The sequence below is a fragment of the Carlito syrichta genome, unplaced genomic scaffold (assembly GCF_000164805.1).
Source record: "Carlito syrichta isolate Samal-C Ts95f unplaced genomic scaffold, Tarsius_syrichta-2.0.1 Scaffold109679, whole genome shotgun sequence".
NCBI lineage: Eukaryota > Metazoa > Chordata > Mammalia > Primates > Tarsiidae > Carlito > Carlito syrichta.
In genome coordinates this window covers 90,783-103,499 of record NW_007053775.1, presented here as the reverse complement: position 1 = coordinate 103,499, position 12,717 = coordinate 90,783, and the positions used below count along the sequence as shown (strand labels likewise).

General features: G+C 58.2%; 1 protein-coding gene across 1 annotated transcript in view; it reads left to right on the top strand.

The window, feature by feature from the left end:
• FAM131C (family with sequence similarity 131 member C) overlaps positions 1-12,717 on the top strand; it is a 22,763-nt gene that overhangs the window by 6,650 nt on the left and 3,396 nt on the right. The window contains exons 3-5 of the mRNA XM_021717679.1: positions 9,554-9,717; positions 11,485-11,520; positions 11,807-11,900. Of these exons, the coding sequence (XP_021573354.1) occupies positions 9,554-9,717; positions 11,485-11,520; positions 11,807-11,900 (294 nt within the window). The remainder of the gene's footprint in view (positions 1-9,553; positions 9,718-11,484; positions 11,521-11,806; positions 11,901-12,717) is intronic.

The window sequence follows — 12,717 nt, the reverse complement described above, 5'->3', positions numbered from 1 at the left end:
GCCACACGCCCCCCGCCGCGTGCCGGGGAGCGAGGGGAGGGAGGCGCCTTGGAGGGACCGGAGGGCGAGCGACCCTCCCTCTCCCACGCCCCAAGACGCAGGTCTCCCTAGTTCATGTGCCCGCCCCCAGCCCTTTCCCTCCCCTGACCTCAGGGCCCCGGAGCCCCACTGGCAGGAAGGGCTTAGTGGTGGGAACAGGTTATAAAGAAGGCTCCCCTGCCCCCACGCTTATCCCTGACGCCTCATCCCCACCCCCATCCTTGGTCGGGGGACAGGAAGGGACAGAGGACAGCCCCTGTGCCCCGTAACCCCGGGGGCTTCTCCCTGTCTCTGACCTGGCATCCTCCGCTCTCCCCCAGGCGGTACCCAGGGAGCTGGAGGGCCCGCGGCAGGCGTGGCCTGTTCTGTTTGTGGGGGGGTCCCAGAGTCCTGCACAGAGGCTGGGGGGTGGGCAGGCTGGTCTTTGGAGCCAGGGCCACCAGCTCTGGGATGAGAGGTTGGCCTCCCACCTGGGTCTCCACCTGGCAGGAGGGGGCAGGAGAGGGGGCAGCCGGGCTGGGAGCGGGAGTGACTTTGGCCTTGGCTCAGGCTCTGCAGGCTAAAGCCAAACCATTGACCCCAAACACAGGGTCTTGGGGGACCACCACCCCATCGCCCCCATAGCTTACTCGGGTTTGAGGGGCTGGGAAGGCCCTGGAGGGACCTTGTCCTGGTGAGTGTTGAGGGAGGACCACAAACCCCTTCCCCACCCTCTGGTCTCTGCCCACTCCCTCCTTTGTACGTTCAGGTAAGTGGCTCAGGATGTTTCTGGAAGGTGTCAGAGGTGGGATCTTGGGTGGGGGAGGGGAAGGAACAGGGTCAGGCTGGGAGGTCTGTTCGTTAAGCTGATATTAACATGGCATCTACTGTGTGCCAGGCACCGAGCACAATGATCATCCGGTGGCCTGGATCCAGCCCAGCACCTGGTCTGAAGGGAGGTAGTTTTAAGGGTGAAGAGCATTGAGGGCCCATCAGGAGTGCCAGGCTGTCAGTGCCTGAAATTGCGTCTCCAGTCCTGGGTGAGGTCGGCTCCAGGTGTAGAGGACCTGGATGTTTCCCCCATCACTGCGTCCCTTCCCTGTGTCTCTGCCATCCCATGCCAGGTGCCATGGGGACCCAGCCCCAGGGGGACCGGCCTGTGAGTGGAGGGCCCACTGAGCACAGAACAGAAGCCACAGAGAAAGAGATGCTTGTTGAAGTCACCCCTTGAGGATGAGGTCCAGGTCCTCTGACCCAGCACCGGGGTTCCCGCCATAGCCTCTGCTTGCCAGGGCTGTCTAAGGTCACACTAGCCGAGTTCTCTCCACCTCCCCCTGCAGTGTGGACTTCCAGAGTGCCAGATTTAGTCGTGTATTCCCACCTTGTCCTCCTGAGAGGAGAGGGCCACTTATGGTCACAACATGCCCCCAGGAAAGTTGGACAGAAGTAAAAGGAGGTATGGGGAACCACAGGGGAAGATGACCATTGTCCCAGAAAGTCTGGGTGGCAGAACTGCCAGACTTGTCACTAATGCTCTCGGAGAGCTTACAACTTATCACGTACTAGTCGGAAAGTTTTAGGCACAAAAGTGAATTTGGGCTATACGCTAACACGATCCCCATTTGCCAAATGGGAAAACTGAGGCAGAGAGCAGTTGAATGACTTGCGCAGGTCCACATAGTGAGGAAAACTAGGATCTGAACCCTGGCACGCTGCCTCCAGAGCCTGGGTCCTCGGTCTCTGCACCCACAGCCAGCCCTCAGCCCTGTCGCCTACACCTGTCCTACCTCCTCGAGTTGCAGGCTTCTGTGGGCTCCCGAGCCCCCTACCTGGTCCTCACACCTGTGCCCATTGCTAATATTATAGCCTCTGGGCACTAAATGCCTCCCTGGGCCAGGTGCACAGCCAAGGCCTGAGATTGGGAGGCTCAGGCCACACCCACACCGAGCCCAGACCCACTGGGGCCACCCAGCCAAGCCCCAGGTTCAGGCCACACTTGGGAGAGTCACCCCATGGCAGCATGGGCAGCAGTTGGTTCCTGCATGCCTGGCTGAGAGGTGAGAAGCGTGGAGCCTGCTGCGAGACTCCACCATTCACTAGCTCTGTGGCTTCAGCAAGTTCCTTAACTTTGTGTACCTCAGTGTTCTCATCTCTAGAATGGGAAGTATAACCGTACTGATGTCATAAGATTGCTGGCTGCGGGAATTAAGTGGACAAATTAATGTAGAACACAGACCGGTACCCATCACGTAGTAAGCTCCCACAAGTATTAGATTAGCTATTCCTCTCTTTTTAAATTGTTATCATCACGGATCTGTGCAGACAGCTAGTACAGACCTTCTTGGCTGGGACGCTCCTGAGGCTTCGAGCCACTTCCTTCCTCTGGGAAAAGCTATGGGTGGCAAGCACTCAGGAGCTGAGGACGTTGGGGAAGTGGTTGGGACCAGATTAAGACAACAAATGCCGTTCCCAGGAGCTATTTTGTGTTCATTATCTATTTTTAAGCTGCCGTTTATTGAGCGCTTATCCTGAGCCAGGCCGAGCCTTTGCTCTCCTGACCTAGTTAGTTCTCATTCAACCTCATGAAGGGGGACGTGTGGCTCAGAGACCGAAGGGTTTACCTCAGGCCACACAGCCAGGGCATGGAGAGGCAGGACGCGAACCCAGGACTCAGTGACCCCAAAGCCCCACGTGTGGAATACCTGCCCTTTGCTTCTCTGCAGACCCATATAGAAAGAAGTACTGAGTGCGTGGCCAAGGCTTTACAAAGCCTTCTGGAATCATTCAGGAGTTCTTTTATTGGAGTGCTGTGGCCAGTGGCCATTTGTATAGAACAGAGAGGAAGTTGATGTCTGTCTCCACCTTCTCTCCAGCTCCAGGGTCTCCGTGCCCATCCCAAGTCCCTGATGCTGTAACTGATCTGCCTGTTCCCTTCTGCCCCAGCCCTCTCCTCTGGACCAACCAACAGCCTCCTAGCCCAATCCTGGGAATCTCTGGTGCCCTGGACACCGGTGGCTTGTGAGAGTAGAAACTGGAGACTGAGCCAGGCGCCGTGGCTCATGCCTGTAATCCCAGCACATTGGGAGGCGGAGGCGAGAGGATTGCCTGAGCCCAGGGGGTCGAGACCAACCTGGACAACTTGGCGAGATCTCGTCTTTACAATAAAAATAAAAAAATTAGCTGGGCGTGGTGGCACACACCTATAGCTCCAGCTACTTGGAAGGCTGAGGCAGAAGGATTGCCTGAGCCCAGCAGGTCGAGGTGGTGGTGGCCGTGAGCGTGCCACTGCACTCCAGCCTGGGTGACAGAGTGAGACTCCAACTCAAAAAAAAAGATAAATTGGAGACAGAGAATTTCCTTCTGGGAGGTCAGACACCTGGTTATGTGTGGGATAAGGTCCATGCTGTAAGGGGCAGACCAGAGTCACCCACAGTCCCCAAGCCCCGTCTTGCTGTGGCCCCAGCCTGGCCAGTGAGCTGTCAAACACAGGTTGCTGTGGGGAGACTGAGGAAAGGTGAGATCTTGCCCTTTGGGAGAGGTACAACTCTGTCCTTGAAGAAGCCTGATGGGGGAGGCAGGACACACACACACACGGACAAAAGACCTGAAATCAGCACTGCCGACTGGTTGGAGCACAAGCTTCACACCAGCCTCAGCTGACCCTCATCTTAGGCCCTCACTAGCTGGTGACCTTGAGGAAGTGGTTTATCCTCTCTGAGTCTCAACTTCCCCATCTGTGATGTGGGCATAATAATATCTACTTTGCAAGGCTGTTGAGATCATGGACAAAAAGACCTAGGATGGTAGATATTCAGTAAACAGCGGCAGCAAACCTCGGCAGGCCAGACTTTTCCAATCTGGGAAGGCTACCTGGAGGAAGTAAGGCTAGAGCAGCGTGTTCTCAGAGGCTGGGCCACAGGATGGCAGAGGAAGCGGAAGGAACCAGGGTGAGCGGAAGTCCTGGAGAGGAGCTGAGTGTCCTTCTCCAGCTTTGCTTGGGGATGGAAAGGGACCCCCTTGGCACCATCACAGCCCAGACGCCCTGTAAACAAGTGCCCCGGGGAGCAGGGACACTTAGCTCATTCGAGGCCTGGCCTGTGCCAAGCTCCATGGCCTGCTCCCAGGGCAGTGTCTCACTAGGCAGAGAGGTCAAGGACTCATCCTCCATGGCCTCCCTCTGCAGAACCTCCAGGGCCAGCTCCAGGCCTGGGGCTGGGACCAGGAGCAGCTGCCTGAGAAAGAGAAACTGAGGGGAGGGGGTAGAGCACATGGCAGGCGCCTCGTCCCACACAGCCCTCCCAGGACGGGTGTTATTCCACGAGGAGTGCCCGTCGCTCACAGGGGCTGTGTCACATGCCCTCAGCCCAGAGCTGGCAGCGAGGAACTGGGCAGGGCCTGTGAGAGAAACGCCTTGGCCACTGTGTGCCTTCAGGGCCAGGAATGAGCCCGATATGTCCCAGCGGGGCAGTACACACACACACCTGGGCCGTGGTGGCAGGAGGGACCACGTCACGCCCTTGGCCGCAGGTGCCCCAAGAAACTGAGAGGAGAGGCTGTCCCGGAGGGGGCTTCTCGAGGGGATTGATCCAAGTTGCTGCTCAGCTACTGTGTGGTTTCAAGAGGAGGCTCACCCTCTCTGGGCTGCTGGGAAGAAGCAGGGTTAAACATGGGCCCTCGCTGCCCTCCTGGGGTGTGGAGCCCTGGGAGACACGTTCGTGGGTGATGACAGCCATGGAGCCTAACAGGCTGGGACGTGGAGTCCCAAAGAACTGCTGAGGAGCAGGGGGGTTCTGGGGGGGAGGTGACAGGTGCCCGAGGGAGTGTGCTGCAGACTCGCCCAGGGATCAAACAGAGAAGACCAGCATGGGAGCTTTGCAGCAAGAGGGTCTAGGTGAGACATCAGGAGGAACTGTCTGGGTGGTTGGACTCTGAAGCAGATGGACGAGAAGCTGGCATGGAAGGCAGGAAGCATCCTTAAGAAGACGAGGAGACGCTCTGGTTGAAGGCAGAGGGAGGGAGGAGACGACCAGATGACCCCCCTCTCCTTGAAGGATCCAGAGGGCCCTCTCTGGGTTGCCGTGGCAACCAGAGGCCTGTCACCCTGTGGACAGAGGGGGCGGGGGAGGGAGCAGGTCTGGGCAGGGGCCTCAGACCTTGAGGTCAGGAAAGCAGGGTGTGAATGGGAAGGAGGGGGGTATCCCTTGGGAGAGGAAGGCAGTCCCCAGAGCAGGGGCTAGCGGTCCCCTCAGGCCATCCCCCAGCCCCGGCCCCACATGACACTCTGTGTTTTTCCAGTTGCCGGTGGTGACGTGGCCACCGGTCCCAGCTGGGCGAAGAACAGTCTGTGATTTCACCCTGGGCTGGTTCATTACCTGACTTCTCCATGGCAACCGGCCTGTGACATCACGGGGCCAAAGTCCTCAGGGGGAGCAGGCAGCTTTGGCAGAGGCGCCTGCACCCCCAGCTGAGGTTGGGGGCAGGCTGGGGAGGGGATGGGAGCCAGGAGTCCTCCAAGCTCACCACCACCTCGACGAATGACTTTGTTCGAGTCCCATCTCCTCGGGCTTTGACATCCCCACCACTTCTGTGGCACTCAGGTCCCCTCCCTGTCACCTCACTCCCTGGCCCGTGGCTGGAGGGTTTTACAACAGCTTCAGGGAATAGCCAGGGGCCCCAGAAACATTCCAGCGCCTCTCAGAGTTCCCAGGGGCAGCCTGTAACCAGCGCCACCCTGAATGGGCCCTGACTTGTTCACCACCTGCAGAATTTCCAGAACCTCAGGATGGGTGACTTTCAAGCTTTTTTGGCTGGTCTCGAACTCCTGGGCTCAAGTGATCCTCCTGCCTCTGCCTCCCAAAGTGCTGGGATTACAGGAGTGAGCCACAGTGCCCACCCTTTCTGTGTAATTCAAACAGAAACTTGATCAAACGTTACTTAACCCAACTCTGCAGTGGGCTTTGATGTTTTTCCATTCTACTCAATTCTGTTTCTTTCTTTCTTTCTTTTCCTTCTTTTCTTGAGTCTCGGAGTCTCACTCTGTCGATCAGGCTGGGGTGCAGCATTATGGTCACAGCTCACCACAGCCTGAAACTCCTGGACTCATGTGATCCCTGCCAACCCTGCCCTGTGGTGTCCCACTGGTTATGCAGACATCTGACTGGGGCTGCTCCTTGGAAGGCATCCCAAGTTGTTGCGAGTGACTCCCCGGGTGCCCATCATGTAACATGCTGCAGAAATAGCTAGTTGGAGTCAGGGGTGGTTGATGGTTGGGGTGGCGAAGCCTGTTCCGGCCACCTTGGAGCGGGAGTGGCTTGCTGCAAAATACAGGGTCCCCAGTGCCTCTGTGTTCTCAGTCTGGGATCCTACTGGACGGTTCCTGAAGAACCAGAACAGTCTCCCTCAACTGTCCACTTCTCAGATGAGGAAATGGAGGCTCGGAGAGCAGTCACTTGCTCAGGGCCCCACTGATAGGAAAGGGCAGGGCTGGGACTTGAGCCGGATGGTCTAGCTATGGACCCTCACCCAGCGGTCTCCGAACCATTCCTCAGACGCGGGCCCTGAAATGAGGAACTAGGTGTAACTGATATGAAAGGAATCTTCCAGAAGAAGCCAGTAAGGACCAGCGTGAACAGACAGAGGAGGCTGGCTAAGCAAAGGTGTGGTCTCAGGCAGGGTCTTCAGCCTGAGCACCAGTGAAGTTACACTGTTTTTAATTGGAGTCTCACTCCGTCGCCCAGGCCGGAGTGCGGTGGCACGCTCATGGTCACCCCAGCGTTGGCCACCCCAGTGTCAACCTGCTGGGCTCTGGCAATCCTTACACCTCAGCCTTCCAAGTAGCCAGAACTACAGGTGTGTGCTACCATGCCCGGCTAATTTTTTATTTATTGTAGAGATGAAGTCTTGCCAAGTTGCCCAGGCTGGTCTCGAACCCAAAGTGCTGGGATTACAGGTTGAGCCACCGAGTCTGACCTTTTTTTTTTTTTAATTGAGCTCTCACTCTGTGGGAGTGCAGTGGTACGATCATGGCTCACCACAGCCTCGAACTCCTGGACTCAGGTGATCCTTCCACCTCAGCCTCCTGAATCGCTGGGACTACAGGCGTGCACCACCATGCCTGGCTGATTTTTAAAATTTTATTTGTAGAGATGAGGTCTTGCTATGTTGCCCAGGCTGGTCTTGAACTCCTGGACTCAGGCAATCCTTCTGCCTTGCCTCCCAAAGTGCTGGGATTACAGTCATGAGCCACCATGCCCAGCCTGCAATGGTGAACTTTCTGATCCCAGACAGAGGAGCTGGGGTCAACCACACAGGCTCGGGCCACTCCGGGTAGGGCCAACAAATTCTCAGACATTTTCAGCTTCAGCAAAGGAGGGCAGCCCTTGTGGAAAGAGCCACAGGTACCGCCTGTCAAAAGCAAAGCACAGGGTGGGAGGCAGAGGGGAGAGAAAAATAGGAGAAAGGCAGCCAAAGGAAACAGGTGGCTCACCGATGCTGTCCCCAACCCCGGTGACACAGCCTGCCCTAGAGTGGAAAACCCCATACTTACTGCTACTGGTAGACGATGGTGCCTAGGAGCTGAGGCAGTCAGGGAGAGGGGATGGTGGCTCGCGGGGGCAGCCGTGGGGAGCGTGGCGGTGGGTGGTTCTGGAATAGATGCAAGAGAGGGCCAGTAGGACCTGCTGGTTGATTGGATGGCACTGGGGAAGGATGGCAGAAGGCGGGACCCTGGGAAGCTCCCAGAGTAGCAACTGGTACAACGAGAGGACAGCTGCATCATTTTCTAAAATTGGGACTTGGCTGGACATGGTGGCTCATGCCTATAATCCCAGCACTTTGGGAGGCAGAGGCAGGAGGATCACTTGAGCCAAGGAGCTCAAGACCAGCCTGGGCAACATAGCGAGACCTCGTCTCCACACACACACACACACACACACAAAATCAAAAAATTTTCCAGGTGTGGTGGTGCATGCCTATAGTTCTTGTTACTCAGGAGGCTGAGGTGGAAGGATTGCCTGAGACCAGGAGGCTGAAGCTGTGGTGAGCTGTAGTGGTGCCACTGCACTCCAGCCTGGGTGACAGAATGAGACTCTGACTCAAAAAAAAAAAAAAAATGGGGGCAGAGGGGCAGGTGGATGGGGCTTGGGAGTTCTGTTGAGCCCGGGTGTGCCTGAGGTAACCCCTGGGCATCCACATAGAGAGCTAGGCATTCAGTCGGAAGCTCAGTAAGGACTCGGGCTGGAGGCATGCATGTGCACGTGGCGTCAGGAACACGCCGTGAGGCCTCCGAGGGGAGCATGGAGGAGGTCAGGATTCAGGTGTGGTCCAGGCTGGCAGGCAGGATTGAGCCCGCAGGAACCAGGCAGGTCCCTAGCGGGGCAAGCAAGAGGGCTGGGGAGAGGAGTGCGGCTCAAGAGGGCAGGCCCTGGGCAGGTTTCGGGCCACTGAAGGATCTGGGCAGAAGAGGCTGAGACACCCCCAGGACACTCGGCTGCATGGAAGTTTCTGGCAGCTTGGCGAGGGCTATCTCAGGAACGCCTGCTGGGAGCGGGTGGAGGAGATGAGAAGGTCTGGCATGAAGAGGGTACAGGAGGGGGCAAGTTGCTGGAGGGGGTGGTGGTCAGGGACAGTGTTTAAAAGGCAGGAGGTCGTGGGGCGGCTTGGGTGCTGCTGGCCCCCCAGGGGTGCTGGGACCTGGGGAGGCGAGAGACAAGATGCAGGGGAAGGTTGCCAGGCAGGAGAGAGGGCGTAGGGGAAGGTCTCTGGGCAGAGAGAGGATGCAGGGCTTGCAACACTGCTGGGGTGGTTCCTGGCTGATGATGTGGACAGGGAGCGCTGGAGATGCAGGAGGGAGAAGGGAGCCCCTGGCTGGGTCAGGTGGGGATCCTGCCCCTGGGTGGACGAGCAGGCAGGTCTGGGATGAAGCAGGGACAGCTCTTCCTTGTCCAGGAGGGAAAGGAGATGGCGGGCGCAGGTGCAGGCAGGGGATGCCTTCCCAGGGCTCCTGGACCCAGGAGGGTGGGGGGAGCCAGCAGCACGGTGTGAGAATGTGGGGGTCATTGTTGGGGGTCTGAGAAGGAAAGGGGTGACGTCATCAACCTGGCAGGAAGCAAACGGAGAGGAATCGGAGAAACAGGGACAGATCCCCGCGCAGTACCCTGCGTGGGGCTGATGGTCTCCAACTTTGCACGAGGTCCATGGCTTTTTCTTCAGCACCGGTCGGCTCCTTGGGGGCAGGCACAGAGCAGGAGGGTTCAACTGAGACCGGGGCGAGGGGCCAGGGTGTCTCTGAGGGCGCACGCAGAGGGCACGTGGGCCAGGAGGGAGGTGGGTCTGAGGAGCTAGTGGGAAGGTCGGAGGCTGTGGGCTGGGGGCTCTGGGAGGTCAAAATGCGGGAGTGTGGGGCTGGAACTGGTGCAAATGGAGTGAAAAGAGGGCTCAGCAATTCCCACTGAGGGGACCAGGCCGGGGAGACCTGGCAGCCCTTCCCCTGCTGGGTCTGTTTCCTATAAGGATGGGTAACAGAGCTCACACGCAGTGCAGGCAGGGGAGGGCTGGGCTGTCCTAAGCCCCGCCTCTGTCCTTCCAGACCTGTTCACAAGTGCCCACAAGGACTGCCCCGTACCCCGGAGCACAGTCCCCCTGAGCCCGGACCTGCCCTGCAGCCACTCACCCACTGCTCCAGACCATGTCACTGGCAAGGTAAGCGGCCCTCCTCGTCCCTGCTCCTGCCGGTGCCCTGCTTCCTGGCTGTCCCCTGCAGCTCCCTACAGGGAGCAGAGACCATTCCCATCTTCTTCCTTCCCTGCGAAAGCCAGCTTCTCCCTGCAGGAGTAGGTCCCTAAGGCTTGGTATCCAGCAGGATGAAGGGCTGGATTGGGTCTAGCATCTGGGGTCTGGATCAGGCTTGTTTAGAAAAGACTGTCTCTTAAAAAAGGGTCGGGCTCTGTAGCTCAGCCTGTAATCCCAGCGCAGCGCTCTGGGAGGCCGAGGTGAGTGGATTGCCTGAGCCCGCGCGTTTGAAACCCGCCCAGGCAACTTGGCGAGACCTCATCTCTACAATAAGTCAAAATTTAGCTAGGCGTGGCAGTGCGCGCCTGTAATTCCGGTTACTTGGAAGGCTGAGGCGGAAAGATCGCCGGAGCCCAGCGGGTCGAGGCTGCGGTGGCCGGGAGCGTGCCACTGCACTCCAGTCTGGGCGACAGAGTGAGACTCCAACTCTAAAAGAAGAAGAAGGAGAAGAGAAAAAAGAAAAGAACATCTGACCAGGTGCTGTGCCTCACACCTGTAATCCCAGCACTTTGGGAGGCCAAGGTGGGGGAATTGCTTGAACCCAGGAGTTCGAGACCAGCCTGGACAACATAGTGAGGTCTTGTCTCTACAAAAAATAAGAAAAATAGCCAGGTGTGATGGCTCGTGCCTATAGTCCCAGCTACTCGGGAGACTGAGGCAAGAGGATGGCTTGAGCCTAGGAGTACGAGGCTATGGTGAGTTGTGATGGTGCCACTGCACTCCGGCCTGGATGACAGAGTGAAACTCTGTCTCAAAAAAAGAAAAGAAAAGAAAAGAAAAGAGAGCTGGACACAGTGGCTCACGCCTGTAATTCCGGCACTTTGGGAAGCAGAGGCGAGAGGATTGCCTGAGCCCAGGAATTTGAGAGCCCCCTGGGCAACTTGGCCAGACCTACAATAAATCAAACAATTAGCCGGGCATGGTGGCACTTGCCTGTGGTTCCAGCTACTAGGAAGCTACCTGAGCCCAGCAGATCGAGGCTGCGGTGGCTGTGAGCATGCCACAGTATTCCAGCCTGGGCAACAGAGACTCCAACTCAAAAAGAAAAAGACCATCCATCTTGAAGGTCTATCCCGCCCTAATTAGTTCAGCCTTACAGACAGGTTGCCAGCCCATTCCCCAGCAGCCTCAAGAAGAAAAGAGATGGAATTCTCATCCAGCTGGATGGGAAGATGGTGCTGGGGCCCCATGCCAGGCACATAACTTCTGCCCTGGCCCCAGGACTGTGGCTCGAACCTACCCATGCGATAATTACCTCCCTCCACCCCCATCCTATCTCACATGCCAAGCACTGTGCCCACCACTTTGCCCGTGTAATGTCATTTATGCTTCACCACAACCTTGAGGTCAGGGGCACTGTCACCGTTTTACAGAGGAAGGAACCGTGTTCTGAGCAGCTGAGGAGCGTCTGAGGACACCCGTCTAGGAACCAGCAAAGCAGACATCCCAACCCAAGCATGACCCAAAAGCAGCACCTTTGCTGCCTCTCTTCATGGCACCCTGTCGCCCCCCCGTTCTTTCTCTGCATGCTGAGGACACCAGACGTGACCCAGAGAGGACAGACCCTGCCCTCACGGAGCTGCGAAGGCTGACCCCCACCCCCACCAGGGCCCCAGATCGGCCATCTGCCGGCTCCATGTGCCGGGCCCGGCCTGATCCTCTCTCCTCTTGTTCTAGGACAAACAGATGGATTTCTGTTGGGATCCTTGGCAGGTCAGTGCACTTGCCTGTCCCCAGTCCAACCCCGTCTGACTCCGCAGCCCTTTCCTCCGCTGGGCCCAGCCCAGACGCACAGCCCTGCCAGCCTTGGGGATGGATCTGAGGAAGCAGGGGTGGGGGCAGTCTGGGGGAATCGGTAGGACCTCCCTGGCAGTGCCTGCTCTGTCCCCACCCGCTGCTCACGGGACCGGGGTGGGCTGGGAGGTGGGGGACGGTGGTGCCGGGGGCTGCCGCCTGGCAGTCAGCCCGTCCTCCTCACCCTTCCTGCCTCCTCCCCCAGAGGTGCTTCCAGACCACCAACGGCTACCTGTCCCACTCCAGATCCTGCTCCAGCAGCTACAACGTGGCAGCCCTGGCCACCTCGTCCCTTGTGGGTAGGTTCCAGCAGTCCCTCTCCTGCCCCTGAGGCTTGCACGTCGCCCCTCTGACTCTGGCTGCAGGTGGGACGAAGCTCAGTCTCACCTGGAAGGACAGCAGCCCTGTTGGAGTCAACATTTTCTCTTCTTTTCTTTTCTTTTTCTTTCCTTGAGTCAGTCTCACTCTGTCGCCCACACTGGAGTGCAGTGGCACGCTGCTCACGGCCACCGCAGCCTCAAACTGCTGTGCTCAGGTGATCCTTCTGCCTCAGCCTTCCAAGGAGCTGGGACCATAGGTGTGTGCCACCATGCCCAGCTAATTTTTTGATTTATTGTAGAGCTGAGGTCTTGCCATGTTGCCCAGGCTGGTCTGGGCTCAGGCAATCCTCTCACCTCCGCCTCCCAACATGCTGGGGTGACAGGCGTGAGCCACTGCGCCCAGCTGAGTCAACATTTTCTGCATGCCAGCTGCCACGCTGGACTCTGCAGGGTGCCGTGAGGACTGGTGACTTAGGGCTCCTGCTCCCATGGATCAGGTTGTTGGAGTCTCCAGAAGCCTTGAAGGGGAGACCCAGGTTTTTTAGGTGTCTGTCTGGCATGGTCTCTCTGTCTCTCTGCCAGTCGCATCACCTGAGGCGGGGGGGTCCCTAGAAGCAGACTCTGAGACGGGGTGGAGGACAGAGCGGGAGGGGCTGGGGAAGGTCCTCGGGGAAGCTGTGGTCGCGGGACAGGGAACTCCAGAGCACGAGTGGCGCCCCAGAGCTGACAGCATGTTGAGGTGAGGAGGCGGGACTCTACACTCCCCAGCGGCGGGTCGCCGGCTGCCCCCGGGGGG